The sequence below is a fragment of the Melospiza melodia genome, chromosome 3, assembly GCF_035770615.1.
Source record: "Melospiza melodia melodia isolate bMelMel2 chromosome 3, bMelMel2.pri, whole genome shotgun sequence".
Taxonomy (NCBI): Eukaryota; Metazoa; Chordata; class Aves; order Passeriformes; family Passerellidae; genus Melospiza; species Melospiza melodia.
In genome coordinates this window covers 39,094,815-39,110,609 of record NC_086196.1, presented here as the reverse complement: position 1 = coordinate 39,110,609, position 15,795 = coordinate 39,094,815, and the positions used below count along the sequence as shown (strand labels likewise).

The window sequence follows — 15,795 nt, the reverse complement described above, 5'->3', positions numbered from 1 at the left end:
CCCGCCCCGCCGGCTCCTCCCCCCAGAGCGGCTTGACGGTGTCCGCTGGATCTGCGGCCGGAGCCGGGCCCGGGCCTTGGATCTGCTGCCGCTCCGCTCCGCTCCGGCGGTGGCCTCGGCACCTGCTGGGTCTGCCCTTCCCGCCTGCTTCCGACCACAGGCTCAGCTTCCCCCGTCCTCCCAAGAAACACAGGGTGCAACATCGCTCTGCAGCTCCGTCCAGCCGACTTGAACGTGGAGGCTTCCCAGGCAGAGAGGTGGCCCAAAGCCTGTCAAGGAAACATTTCTCTCTTCCATCATTAGCATGGCCTGTGCGGAAGCTGCCTCAGTTCAGTAGATGACACTTGGCGTTTGTGCTGCAGATCACGGGTAGCGGGCACATACTTTAAAAGATACATCTTCCAGCAATTTGTTGCCCACCCTGGTGCTTCTCCGGTCTTTCCTGATGCCCGAATTTTGAGGTTTTACTTCACCCCCAGATGCCGTGGGATAGACTTTGTGAAATAATTTGGTTTAATCAGCAAATACTAACTTTTCATAATCAGCACCACAAATAGAAATTTCTTTGGCAATCTCATCAGAACAGTCAAAAATGAATGAAATTAATTCAGGGAACTGAATTAATCTCTCTCCAACTGGGAAGGACATATACTTTACTGCTGTTCTATGGAAGCAGAGCTTCAGTTTCCAGAGCCATTAACCACAGCTGTTACATCTAATTCAAAAAATATTTAAAGGTGTACATGATTTTGTACATGATGTGTACATCAAAAAATATTTAAAGGTGTACAAGATGTACATGATTTTGTAACTTTTTCATTTCTATGCCTTGATTAAGATAATAAGTTACAGGCAGATAAAAAACATTGTGATTTCCAGCACATTATTCTTTCTGACTGTTCACATTACTCTGATTTACCAAAGCACTTTGATATTACAACAGGAGCCTCTTCATATCTCTTTTACATTCACCATTGACCTACTTTATGTCTTCTTTTTGCTTCACCCCTTTAGGTGTCACTTTTTTGCTTCACCCCTTTAGGTGTCGCTTCTAAAAGGAATCTTTAGATGCCTTTGACCTCTTGTATGGTATCCTTTCTAGTTTATCTTTCGATTTCTTCATGTTCTCCTTTTTGATTGCACCAAAGGATTGCAGACACTGAGCAGCTCCTTAATGTGGGAATTTTGAAGCATACATTCTGTACAGCATGACAAAGTTACAATTGCTCTGTAGCACAAAATGTTTGGAAGAAAAAATGATGTTAAAAAAAGTCAGAGTCTGACCCAAAGCTTGCTGACCTGCCATAAACTTTGGTGAGGTTTGGAGCAGGGACTGTATATTTCAATATTAAACTTGAACATACCTCTTAAAAAGGAAGGGAAAAGGAAAGTGGCAAACATTTCAGTAAACAGCAGTGATGAGTACACTTTTGATTAAGGCATAAAGAGGTCCAGAAAATGTCACCAGCCCACACACGCCGAGGTACAGAAATCCCTGTTGGGTAAAAAGGTCTTTGGTGTACAATCACATTGGTAATGATGCAAGCTGCAAAGGGTAAATAATAAAAATAGCTCATTGTCAGATTTTGTAAATAACACGGGGCTGGCGTGCAGCTGCAGAAAGCTCTCTAAGCATCGGTGCAAGATTCCTGCCCGTGTGACCAGGGAGCCTCTGGGCCCGTGAGAGGGGCTGTGAGCGTGGATCTCGCTGCCGTGCCCTGCGGGAAGCCCGTGCCTCTCCCTCTCCCAGCACGGTCCCGCTGGGAAAGCTCTGCGGCTGGGGAAGGAGCAAGCTGGCCTGTCAGCAGAGGGAACAAGGAGAGGAAATAATGAAGGCAATCCCCTGAGGGAAGCTGAGCAGAAAAGACCTTTCGACCTGACTAATGGCTGACATACGAGACTCCTGTGCCGGATCAATTGCTTCGACAAATGCGGAGGGTGACGGCTGGAAGATCACAAAACCCCTGCGCCTGGGGAGCTGCGCGGGCTCGGCATTGAGATGAGGGCACTCGCCTGCCTGGGTGGAAGCAGAAACCAGAAACTGAATTTCACGTGGACAAATTTCACACTTGATAGGTTTTGATTCAGACCTGGAGAGTCGTAGTTGTTAAAATGCAGCCTGAATGCAACTTTCACATTGGATAACTAGATAATGCAACTCTGGATGAATTAAAAATATAGGGTGCAGTCTTTTCTGTGTTTGTCATTGTGGCTGCACAGCAGCGAGGATTTTATTCAAGGTAGAATGTAATATGCCTTGCCTGTAAGGAGCAGAGTGAGCATAAAATTTCCTTTTAAAGGTGCATCTTATTGTAAAAGGGTTTCTGTAAAACACCAGGAAACGAAACCATGAAGCTTGATTTTGCTTCTGCCTAGGTCTGTGTGGCTGATCTGAAAGGCAGTACCTTCCTGCCGAAGTTAGTTAAGTCTCTGACATGCAACCCAATCCTTAAGAAAGATGGGGAGGGAGGTGATGGGTTGGGGAGGATATTTGACTCGTCTCTCTCGCGGCTCTTTCGCAGGGATGCGGTGCCTTGTGCAACTTTCCGGCTTTGCGGGGGAGAGCGCACCGTGTTACACAAAACAGAAGTGGCGGTGTGGGTTACTCGGCTCTTTTTAACTGATTCTCTTTTCCCTTTTTTCCGGTTTTTTTTTTTTCCCCCCGAGAGATGGCAATGGCGGGAGCATGAAGACACCCTGGGGGATGGGTGCATCCGCGCACCCAGCCCCCCACTTTGCTTTGCCCCTGTGCAAACACAAAATTTATGTTCCCAGAGACCCAAAATCGCCGCCGGCGTCCCGGCGGGGCGGTCGGAGGAGAGGGGCGGCTCTTCCTCTGCAAACTTTCCCTGTCCCCTCCCTCGCCGCCTCTCTCCGTCCTCTTCTCTCCTCGCTGCCCTTCTCGGCTGCCCGTCGACGATGGCTGAGAGGCCGGGGAGCAGCGGGACGGCCCCGCTGCCCGTCTGGTCCTTGCCCGGTCCCCGCGGCCGCTCCCAAAGCGACATCTCCTCCTTCTCCTCCTCCCGGAGGACCTGCCTGCTGCGGTCCAACGTGGGCGGCTCAGGTAAGGGGGAGGGAGGGAAGGGTCCGTGTGTCCGAGACCTCGGAGCCGAGCTGAGTTTGGGAATTTGGGGAATGACATCCTCGCCGATACCCTGTCCTGCTCTCCCAGGCGTAGGACCTGTCTTCTCTCGGTGGCCGGTGGTGTGCATTTCTGGGGTTCGCGGTGCTTGATCTTCTCCTTGATAAGATGTTTGGAGAGTTCCAGGGTTTTATACCCATGTTCACACAAATGAATGAATGAATCCTGGTAGCATCGTGGCTTCACATCCGTGTGCCAAAGCATCTCTGACTGCAAGAGCAGAAAAGTCTCATGAAAGCTTCAGGATGTATTGCCAGGACATCAAAGCCCCTCATCTTGCTGCTTCACACATTACACTTCAACTGCATGTCAGGATTTTACCTCGTGCCCTTGTATCTGCTTTGGGATTTTAATAGGTGAGAAAAGCCACTGTGTAAGTCAGAATCCCACCATCTTCCTTCAGGAGTCAATCCCTGCTAGTGCACACAGGATGATTGGGAGTGGAAGCTAGCCCTTTGGGACAGAGTAGGCTTCCTGCAGGATTTGGAGAAGATTCACTGTATAAAACGAGAGGAAGCGAGGGTCCTAGTGTACAGTGCAGAAATTTGAAAGTTGCCAAAGTGCATTTCTTGGCTGTGCTTTATTCTGTCTGTTTCCTGAGGTAGGGCACTAAGGAAAATGACATTCTGGTCTCTGTAGGGCTGAGCACATTTTGAAAATGTGTGCTTGCCCAGTTGCAAATCAGCCCTGCTCTGTTGACTAGAAAAGTCTGTAGGCACACGCAGCCTGGTGATGTTGGTATTTTGGATGCACTCACACACTGCTGCACAGAGGTACCCATGAAACACCATCAGAGAAGCTCCAGAGTGCACTGAGGGACCTCCTCTGCTGCAGCACAGGGCAGTGCAGTGCGTGGTTGGGCCTGAAATGGACCACAATGTTCTCTTATGTTTGTTCCTCAGGGAATCTTAAGATGAAGTAGAACATTTGCTTGGGGAAGATCAAGTGCACACATTCCCTCCTCCTGATGAGGAGAGAGGGAATGAAAACTTGCTTAGTCACATAGGAGCGAGTAGATTCAGCTTATGGGGCCAGAGGATGCCATTTTCTGTATAATTTTCTGTTTTACCTTTTTCTGTGCCTGCTTAAAATTTATGGTGAAGGACATTTGGGACAGGGAGGAGGGAGGATATTCTAGTTCTTCAAAAAGGATTACTTTCAGGTGTATTTCAGCACCACCTGGAGAGCACTGCATGAGCAATGCCCTGTGACTGGATGTGTACACCCTGGATCCAGGGGGATCCCCACAGAGACTGACAAGATTGAGACCATACCAATGTAGACTCTGTTGGTTGGTGGCTTAAGTACTAAGACACCTGACAATGAACTGAGGTGTCATTTTGAGAGACTGGCAAATCTAGTGGAGGTTAAATGACAGTGTTTTCAAATATGTGTTGTTATTTGTAGTTTCTTACACATGACATTTTAGCATCCTCATTTCCTGACTTGATTTTTTATTTTAATTTTGAGGATGTGCTTCCTGCCAGTAGGGAACAAGTGTTGCTTTCTTTGTTTTTAATTTTTTTGGTCATATTTTTTAATTGTATATTTTCTCCCTTGCTACTTCCTGAATATTTTTTTGCAGTTGCTCATTGGACACCACAAAAACACTTACATATGGCCACACAACTGTTGATTCTGTCTTCAAAAAGGAAAGTATGCATTAAAGATGCAAAGCTGTTTAATGTTTAATATGGTGGTTAGAGAATTGGCTTTATACTGAGGTGCCATTAAAATAACCTGCTTTTTCATTCCCCTACTAACCTGGAGAACAACTCTAATGGGGGCAGAAAAGTGAAGAAACAGTATGAGTCATTGTGTTTTGCTTCTGCCTTTTTTTCTAGCCATATCATTTGATTAAAGTAGGTGACTCATTTACATCAGATGTTACCTGTGCTCCAACAGATGCATGTATAGAAGAACAATTTGCATTTTAACTAACCTGCAAAATGTTTACTTTATGCCTGTTCCGAGACTGAGTCACTTGCAACTGTTGGCAGCTTCTGTTGCATGCTTGTTTCCATTTTCTAGAACCTGACATGAATTGTGCTGAGAAGATGTTGTCTCCTCACACTCTTCCAGTGATGGGTTGGTATCCCTGTAGAGGTTCACACTCATTTATTTTACCACTTTCTGATCCACCATTCTCAATGCAGGATCTATTAAAAGGCAGTATTTTTAGAGACCCTTCTAGCTAGGGGAAATATAATGGCTTTTTGTAAAGCAGCTTTGGCAGTGGTCCATGAAATGCATCTGTTTGTTATTCTAGGTCAGTACTGTATGTATCTTGATAGTGCCGTGAGGCTGGTTGGGTGGTCCCCATGTTTATGCTCTCTGTGCTCTCTTAGCCCCACTCCTTCTTCTGCTGCTCCTGCACACTGACAGAAACAACTTCCCGGTATCACTGCACAGCATCTCACTTCATTAGCTTCTATCCAGTATGTGAGGACAATGTATTTTCAGGATTTTCTTCTTCAAGCTGACCTTTCTTTTAATGCTAGTGGCAGAAGATTATTTCATTTCTCTTTCTGGGCTATCACCTCCATCCACTGTTTTGTCAGTGTTTTATTTGTGGTAAGCTCCTGGGAGGAGTAAAGTGATACTCATCACGAGTATGGGTGGCATGATCTAGAATTTTGATTTAGACCCCAGAAAAGTGTAATGTTAGCAAAGTTCAAAACCTCTGTGGCAGGCATAGCTTGTGCATCACTTCAACATTGTGGTATGCCCCAGCTGACAGCTGGCTGGTTCGTCAGAGCATCTGAAAGAGATGAGTAAAGCAAAATATACTCTTCTAAAATTTCAGGCCAACACCAGAGCCACTTGCAGAAAGCTGCTTGAATTACATACCTTTAAGCAGTCTTCCATATTTAGTGACTAGATTTAAACCCACCTTAAAGGTGGATCAATTTAGTCAAGTTTCTTAGTGTGTCCAACACAGATGGGGACAGAACTGCGATTGGAAAAAAAAGACTCTGTTCAAACATTTTCCCAGAACTCATCCAAAACCTAGATTTGGTGTCTGTGAGGCTGAAGGTAGCTGTCAGCACGAGCTGTGGGTCCTGGGTTGCAGGGTGGAAGAGGTGCTGTTTCACATCACATCCGATGGCAGAGCAGTGGCAGTGGTTCTCTTTGTGACAGCCCTCAGGCACCTGACAGACCTCAGGCTGCCACGGTGCCTGCTCTTTATCTGCACTGATCTGCATGTCCGTGCAGTTTCCAGTTTGCTCTCCTTTCAGTGTTGTGGGTTTTGTTGTACAGCCTTGCACTTTGTTCCGAAGGCGGTGAGGTCTGTGGTGAGGCACGTCTTGGTGAAAAGGGAACCTTGCTGCTCAGATCAGAAGTCAGAAAACCACCCATCTCTCTGCTCTGGGATTGATGCTCTCGAAATGTTGCAGTTCCTCTTGAGGTCTCGCTCTTTGGCAGCAAGAAGCTTCAGATAATTTGTTCCATTAGTGAGAAATGCACCTTTCAGATGGAGGGGTGAGCTACTCACGCACCTTTCCATTTCTTTCATGGGTTCTTTGAGCCCTTCTGACGACAGACAAAAATAAAACCTACCTAAGAATTCAGACAGCAATTCATCAGTACCTCAGGCTTTAGCCCAGATGTTGGGTTGAAGAAGAAAATGAAAGCCTGAGTGCAAATGGCAGTCCTGCCTCAAAACTTGTACATCCCAGGATGATTTTGGCTATTTTTGTGGGTTAATTTATTCAAAATGATAATGAGTGACATCTATGATGCCATCTGCTGCTGACTCCAAAGTAGGGTGGGTGAAAAGATTACTTAAAATCCCCCAGCTAAGTGAAGAGCTGGGGAAGCTTTCTTGTAGTGATCAGAGCATCAAAGTGGCTGATGCTATATGAGAAGAAAATTTACGATTTTTGGACTTACTTAAGCTTTTCATGAATATGGTATCCCACTTTGCAAACATAACAAATGTCAGATTCTCTTTTTATTGAAAAAATTTTCTGGTTGATGCAGAGGACACATTTTTGACAGCAGAAGGAAACTGAGAATCTAGAAAGGGTGAAACCCAGAATACACTCTAGACATTGACCTGATTATCTGGGAGTGTGGAATCTAGGGGAAAAGGGAAGTTTTGGGTGGGTAGCTGTTAACGTGTGTCTGTATTTCCTTTTGCACTTGTATTCCCCCAAAAAACTACAGATTCCAGTCACAAAGAGCCCTACCAAGCTGTCTGGGAGCTAGGAAAATGTTGTTTTTCAGTCCTAAGATGGGGTTGATGAGGGAGAATATTCATGCTGTGGGAGAACACGATAAATAAAGCAGCTGATTTTGATACATTTTATGCAAATATGGGAGTTATGGGAAAACATGATTCTCCATCATATTAAGCAAGGCTTGTTTACTACATAAATTTAGGCACAGAATTTTGCAGGAAGCCCAAGGCAGACAATTTTTGGCAGAAATCAATAGTACAAGTTAAGACAAATAATAATTTGTGGGAATTTAGAAACTCAACTCAGCATGACCAGGTCATTACCAAGAGTTAGTGTATCCTGTCCTAAGTTCACATTAATATTTTTGCATCAATTTTAAAATTCAAACTATCAGGAAGAGGCAACAAGCGTAACCAAATGAAATTTGCCTTATGCCTTACAGAACTGAAGCAGCTACTTTGTAATAATCTATTTAGGCCATCATATGGTAATGTTACATCCCATCATGGTCAACCTTACATGTAACTTGTAGTTTCAGAATGATGCTGAGGAAAAGTTTAGGAATCATTTGTACTGCATACATTGACAAAGTTCAAGTCTGCCTGAAAAACAATTCCGTTTATAAATTAGATGGGCATATAGAGAAGAAGCATGTGTCAGAATATAGTCAGCCATTTCTAATGTGAGTTTATACCAAAAAATACACAAAATAAGAACCTGCTTGTTTTGTACTAGACTAAAAGACATTATTCCCCACCAACTCATGCAGCATATTTAGAGTAGGTTCTTGTAATTAGCCCAGCTTGATTAAGCGTGAAAGGGGAGACCCTGGGAATATAATGGTTTACAAATATAAACCATGAGTTCTACATGTCATTTACACATGGCATAGTTTCTGAGGCAAAAGCTTTATAATAATATATTCAGACTTGGGTTCAGGCTTAAAAAAAAAAAATTACATGTGATGATAATCTTCATGGTTGGCTAAGTAGAAATTTAACTCCAAAGAACTGCAGCATAGTATTTAATGCATGTTTTGCAGCAGCTAGACCAGTAGCTGATGGTGAGATCTGCTTAGTGGTTTGCTGCTGAGTATTTTAGTTTCTCAAGGCCCTTTGGCATTTAGCACTTCCTGCTGCTCTGTGGCTCCTAGCAAGTAACCACTTAATATCAGACCACATGTCAAGTATGAGGGCTGAAGAAGTGATTCAAAGAATGGCTGAAGAAAATTTGTTCTTCTCTTACTGAATGTAAGCAACTTGTTCTAAAAAAGATTTTGTTTTGGTTTTAAAACCTAAATATTTAATTAGCCAAATTCATCATTAGCATAAATAGTTTATCTTTCTTTCCCACCCCACTCCTGCATGTCCTTCTCTTTTTGCCATTGTTTCCTGAAAAAGCATGCACAACTTACGGTCAAAAAACTGGGGAGAATTAGCAGATTTTTTAAAGGTTCATGAAGAATTTACATTTTTAAAATTTATTTAGGCTTTTTGAAATCAGAATCTTTCCAGTGCCAAAAATCCTGTAAGAGTTCAGCTTTCAATAACACCAATACTAGTTATGTTTCTGAATTTTCACAAACTCTCATTGAATATGCTTTATCATAAAGCAAACATCTTTTTAGTGATAATCTTTTATTTTTCTTCCTTTTCCCCTAGGATTTTACCTAGCATGTTGCTACTTTTAACAAATGCAGAAATTGCTTTTTCACAGGTACAAACTGAATGCACAAAAGGAAAAATATCCAGAAGAAAATAGAAAATTCTGACTTCAGTGTTCTGAGTTCATTCTCTTCTCACTTTATCTTTGAAATTGTCAGTCTTAAATCTCACCACAACAAGAGGTGCCCTTGCTCTCCATTCATGTGGAAAGCACTGTGATCTTCCTGAAATGCAAGCAGAGTTTGTAGGTACTTCCCTTGGTGGTGAGCTAAGAAAATTTGTTCCCATTGCGAGGTTTTGATGCAGAACTGGACTTCTAAGATGGTGTGTTGTACAAATTCTGTTTGTGTCTTAGATGTTGTCACGATTTTTGAGTTTTGAAACAGTGAAATATTAGTAAATTTTATCATTATCAAGGATTTAGTACAATGGGCTCAGAATTCAGCCTGAAGCTGCAAAGCTGCTATGCTTTGCAAGTCGGCCACGCTTTCAGGTGGAGGGAGAGATCCACAGAGGAGCTACAGAGCAGCTTAAACCACTGCATCCTTTGCTGATGAGACACTTTTCTACCCTCTCCCATTTCTCTCACATTTCATACATGTTTCTGACACATCCTGCATTGCCCTTCACATTTCTCACGCCAGGCTCTATTCAGAGAAATACAGGACCTAATAGGGCGGGGCTGGGAGGGAAATGTGGAGGAGGAAGCATTCAACCACAGATGGCAGTGTGGTGACACTTCACATGAGATAAAACATTTTAAAAAAATCTTTTCAAAATAATTATAATATTTTTACAATATTTTTCAGACAATGTAGCATTTAACAGTTATTTTGAATTAAATATGTGCATTGTAGCTTGGCCCACATTTTCTAACGTTTGCACAATTTACAGTATCCAGAAGAAAATTTGTTTAGAGAGAGTGGACTCCCATTAAAAGCAGTTGTTTTTTGTTTCCCTTTAACTTCAGGCATGAGTTCAGTCTCACACAAAAATTGTGGTGTCTCCCACTTGGGGAATTTGACCAGTTGCACAGCACCACACACTAATTTACCCTAGATGGATTCATCAGCCAGCAGCTCTGTTTTGGCACCTTTGGCAGGATGCGCCTATCCAAACTGTACTGGAAGTAAGAGTCTTTCTTCCTTTCTTTCTTTCTTTCATCTTTCTTCCTTTCAACTCATTCTTGCTTTCATCTTCTGCCCTTTCACCCCCCTCTTTCCTACTAACTTCTTTTCTGCCTTCTCCATAGCTTCCAGTTAATGTCATTTATATTGTGTTGATAGCCTAAACATCACTTTGGGTGATCCTCTGTTGGGGTCTGGATAGGTACATGTAAGGTTGCTGTATCCTGCCCATCTGAGTTTAATGCACTGAGATGTGAAGGGACTAGGACCCTCCAATTAATGACATTAAGTTTATAAAATAATAATGCAATCACCTGCAATTAATAACATCAAGTAAATAAACAGTAAGTTTATTTTCTGTCTGTCACAGAGAGACAGAGGAGAACTTGTACAGGCCAAGCAAAGATTCCTTCAGTGTTAAAAATTCATTGGGAAAGGGTAAAAGGTCTCCTAAAAATTCTAAAAGAAAGGGTTGCTGAGTATTGGGAATGAAGGAGAAGTGCTTCAGAGCCTTTCCAAGATAAAGCTTGGCACAATGGCAAGGATCAGGAAACATGAACTCTGGCATCATCCTTACTTTATTTAAAGTTATTAAGTTTCTTTGAATACAATTTTTTTCCTGATAAGAGTTTTGTGAAAATCAATTTTTCCTTTTTTTCTGAAGATCCTAATTTCAGGCATGTTTATTAATTTTCAGGAGAAATATCTGACAAAAAATTTTGAAAATGGTAAATTGTCACTTCAAAAAATTAACTGAGGTTTCTATAGCTTTTCATCATACAGATTTTTGGTGTAGGTTTTTTTTCTTCTAGTTTGGGGATCAGGAAAAGGAATTGTCGCAGCAGAGAAGTGCCAGAATTTCCCCACCACAGAAATGTGATTATCCTGAGGGATCCTGTCCATCAAGTGCACACCCTTCCAAGGCAAGGGTAACCACTGCCAGATTCATTTACAAATTATTGGATATCAAAACGTGCAAATGCCTTCTTGACAGAATAAGGATGTTGAATATATCAGAGAACCAGACTGTAAAGAACATGTTGAGCAAAGCTCACCCTCCAGAGCATGTGTGTTTGCTTTTCTTGTTTTTGGGGGTAAAATCACAGTTTTTAACATATGTCTGTGACTAATACACACATTACTGAAGAAAATTACAGCCACTAAGTAGAATTGGTATTGAGGTATTGTTTTGCATCCTCTACAGGCACAGTAAAGAAGGGTTGTGGTGTATTTGCAATTGAATGTGCCCTAATTGCAGGCCTTCTTTGTGTTCAAACACAGGCAGCTATATTTAAACTTTATGAGTGAAAGGATAATTAGCAGTCTTCTGCTTGCCACTTTTTAATTTAAGTCCTCTCTTGCCCAGTGTCAGGGCTGCCAGTAAATGTTAGCGGTTTAAACCACCAATGAAACTGTGACTTTTTATCTGAAAAAAGATTAGTGATACCAAGGAACAGCACAAAAAGGCAGAGTCTGCAAGACATAATTCCGATTTTTTTTTCTGATTTAAAGCAGTTTTGGCAAGATCAGAAGAGCTGGATTTGAAATATGTTATTTTGCTTACACAGCCAGAGCCAGAGTAATTGATCAGGGACTAGTGGACATCCCAAACCAGGTTAAGAACTGCTCCAGTTCCAAGGATGAGGCATGGCAAAGCTCCCTTTGTTGCTTAGGCTTATAGGTACCTCTGCCTGTGTTTCTGAGTAGACTCTCAACTCTCTATCCTTAGGAGTGAGCCAAGAGAGAGAATTACACCTCCCCAGGGGCATGGCATCTTTCTTCCAGCTGTCTGACTTTTGAGCCCTTAACATTTTTTTAAAAAACATGGTGCCTTCCTGTTATGTCTTCCTGCAAACAAAACTGAGTGGGAAATTTCACATCATGTTTATTTTAGTGAATAGCAAATAAAAAGCAAAGTCTGCCACCCAGCTCTTTAAGTATTTGGAGACAAATCTGCTATGAATTTTGCCTTTCTTTGGAAGTTGAGATAAACAATGGTTACAAATATCAAAAATCATTTTGGAGAAAGATTTTCAAAAAATTGATGCAGTAATTTTCAGAGCTTTCTCATATTTCGCTGGTCATCTTGGGATTTGTTTAATGGGATCTTCCTGAAGCACACTGGTGAATGTGTGTGCAATTCTGTAGGCGATTTCAGCTCTTAAGCCACAAGCCTCTCTGTGGTGCAGATGTTTATCACTGGCCACATGGTAAATGAGAGCATTGTACACACTCCTGCATTTAGTGGTCTACCTGAAAGAAGCTGTGAAAGCTACACCCTTGCAGTGCAGCACTTGCCAGGCCCGGAGGGAATGAGCAGAGTGAATGACTTCCTTTCAGCTACAGGGGCCAAAGACTTCAGGACTTCGGATGTGCTGCCTGCCCCCTTTTTGGCTCTCTATCAAATAGCTGTCCTGATCATCCCCAGACCCTGGAAGAAAGTTTTCCTCCTTGAAATTTCCATAGGGATTTTTTTTCTTTTTTTTTTTTTTTGCCCTTCTCTCAGTGCCTGCCATGAAGGCAGTGCCAGGCAGCTCCACAGGTTTGCCTATCCTTGGGTGAGGGAAGATGGCAAGGTAATTGCCTAACAGCAGCTAAAGCATTATTTTGAAATCACTTTTAATTCAAGCTAGGTTAAGCAAAATGTAACCAATGCACTTCTTTTTATAAATACTAAAATAACTCAGTTGCTTGTCTTTCAAAAAGAGAAAGAAAATATTACAGAGTAAGTGCTGGCAAGACATCTGTAACCAGTCTGCTGAATACAGGGGGAGAGCAACCCATCAGACTTTACCTTGGTGTCAGCAGTTTAAAGATTTTCCATGCTTCTTTTCCTATGTCTTCTGTGAGGTTTGTAATAATATTGTCTGTTGTGGATGGCTTTGCGTTTCAGTAGAAATTTGTAATTCATTGACATTTTAAATTATGTCTTGCTGGCAACACAGAAGTTGTTATCCCATAAATTTCTGGTGAGTGGAAGTAACTCAGTGGAGTGCACAGCTTTTGCAACTTTATTGCATTATTATATAAACTCTGTGGGGAAAAAGATATTTGTTCTGCTCATGATAGGCCAAGATTGGAAAAGTGCTGTAAGCACAGGAGGGGATGTGTGAAATTTCTTGGGAGTGAGATTTATTGGGCTGGGAAATGGCCTCCCAGGAGGAACAATGAAAGTTGCGCTCCCTTAAGTTCTGGAAGCACTTGAAACCAGAGCTGGAAACATACTAAAAAGTATGTGAAAATAAACTTTTTACAGCAACAATGAGCAGGGTCTTTTGCAGTCGTGAATGTTTTGTTTGGTTTTTCTGGTTTGTTTTTTTTATTGCTGTGTTTAGGCCAAGTCAGGAATGGCAGCAGAGGGACAGAGGACTGAGTATACAAGCCATCCATCTGCCAGACTCACGGGGCAAAGGAAATAAAGATGGATCTTGCTTTGTTAGTGGATGGAAGAGCCACATCCATGACCCACCCTCAGTGGCACAGTGTCCTCTCTGCCTCCTTTAAAAGCAGACAGAAGCGAAAGAGATGGAAAGGAGTTCTCCTAAGCAGCAAATATATAACTGACAGTTAGATAAACGAAATGACAAAGCCAAATCTACTCTTAGTATTTGGATGAGGAATTCTGTTACCCACAGTTTTATCCTAAGCTTAATAGAAATATATTTTAGATGATTTTGGGTGAATATTTAGATGAATTCTAGATGAGGGGGTTTTGACAGTGAGAAGTACTTTAAATAAACAAGCTTATTCTGCTTTCTAAGAATATCACCTTCTTTAAAGATATTAAGGAGATTTTAATTCAGGCACTAATTAATGAAGTGAATTCTAATATTTATTAGCACTCCATACTTCTCCTTCAATGAACTTGTCTCAGTTATATATGGCCCATAGAGAAAATAAATTCCAGAAAACTAAACTTCATGCATATCATGCATGAAGCGATATTTGATACAAAATGTTTTCATATAAATATTGATTATCATAATAAAAGGAGAGAGGGGAAAAAATCCAGAAAGAACTCTGCAAATGGCAATATGCATCTCTCTCAGACTCAGAATTAGATGCTTCAAATTATGCACATTTATAAGAAGGACTGGATTTTTTTAAAAAAAATTCAAATGTTTTCTGATTCTAATAATTTTACATGTCAATAACAGCTATCAAAATATGCACACTTGGCAGTAGTCCTAACTCCATTTGTTAATATGAGCTTAATCTATAGAAGCAGAGTTTTAAGAGTAACTTTTTTGCAGCAATTTGGGATTCCTGCAATTTGGCCAGTCTAATAATTATACCAGGGAAAGATCAGAAGCCAAGTTCAACTGATGTTGAAGATTCCTATAGGATAAGGGCTGGTATGGTTCAAGGAACCAAAATTCCTTGTTTGTCTTGTAATGAAATACTTCCCCTCTGTGCCAGTCTGAGGGATGTAACATCCCTAAGTGGATTTCTCTGAGCCCTGGAATTTTTATAATAGCACTGAACATTGGCTGAGTCATGTGGACAGCAGGCACTGAAATAAATGCTGCCACAGAACTGCAGGACAGTTTTTATTAGCTGTATTTTTTTTTCTGTAAAATTTCAGTAGATTCTCCTGCTGGGAATTCACAGCACACGAGGAAGAAGAGCATGTCAAGGGTGTCCTGTACATAGGCAATGAAGAGCTCTTGGGTATGATAATGTGTGTATATATTAAAAAATAGCTACCCAGCTTCAGTTCATTGCAGTCCATTTAAGTGACATTTTTCTAAACCACTGAAATATAAACACCAGACTGGTGAGGCCTTACTTTCTCTGCTAGAAAATACAGGTACAAAGCCACAGGGAAGGAAGGAATTGCTTAGCTATTGAATATCTCCAAGAGAAATGCTGATGACTGGCCACAGGGACCCTTGCTCTGAACAGGGCAACAGGCTTCAGTCACTGCACTTTGAGATTGCCATGGAAGGAAAAGGGGCTGGGAACCCCTTTCCTTTCCCTCTTGAGTCTATGCTGTCATCTTTCCCTCCCATTTCTGTGATTTGAGGTAGTGTGGGTAGATAATACAAACTTTCTGATCTCTCAGCAAATGCATTGGCTTTGAGAGCAGGAGATGCAGCAATTCCAGTGGACCAAGCACCCTTCAGTGAGGATGCCACCCAGGCTAAGCCAGAGAGGTCCAGCCAAGCCATCACTGGGACTGCATCCCACCCAAGCTTCCCTTCCAGGTGCTGTGCAGCCCCTTTGAGAGGCAGGAGTGCCCTGCCAGTCAAGGCTGATGCCATGGGTCTGGACTTGTGACTTCATTGTGACTTTCCAGTGCTCAACATTGTTTTGGTTTGGCTCTTACACTCACATTCTCAGTTGTGGGGTTTTTCCCCTCCAGTGGCTGCTGGACTTCCTTGGTGTTGAAAACTCCTGAAAAGAAAATTCTCCCATGCTTGGGCATTCAGAGGTTTGGAGAAGGAGACAGAAAAATGACTGCTTTTTTTTTTATTCCAAGAGAAGTTATAATATGCTTTCTACTGCATCTCCATGTTCCTGGAGGCTTGATTCATGATGTTGGTGCACTTGTGGTTGGCAGTGCAGCTATTGACTCCAAAGGGTCAAAGCAAAGGTTTGGGCTGGAATAGATTGCTGCAGCTTTTATCCCAGGAAGGATTCTTTACAACACTTTACAAAGATGAGGTGACCTGAAG

At 42.1% G+C, this 15,795-nt stretch overlaps 1 protein-coding gene across 2 annotated transcripts in view; it reads left to right on the top strand.

Annotated features, from left to right (window-relative positions):
* The first annotated feature begins 2,919 nt into the window (after positions 1-2,919).
* PHACTR2 (phosphatase and actin regulator 2) overlaps positions 2,920-15,795 on the top strand; it is a 135,104-nt gene continuing 122,228 nt past the window's right edge. For both annotated transcript variants that reach the window (XM_063151388.1, XM_063151383.1), the window contains exon 1: positions 2,920-3,064. In XM_063151388.1, coding sequence (XP_063007458.1) covers positions 2,920-3,064 — 145 coding nt within the window. The remainder of the gene's footprint in view (positions 3,065-15,795) is intronic.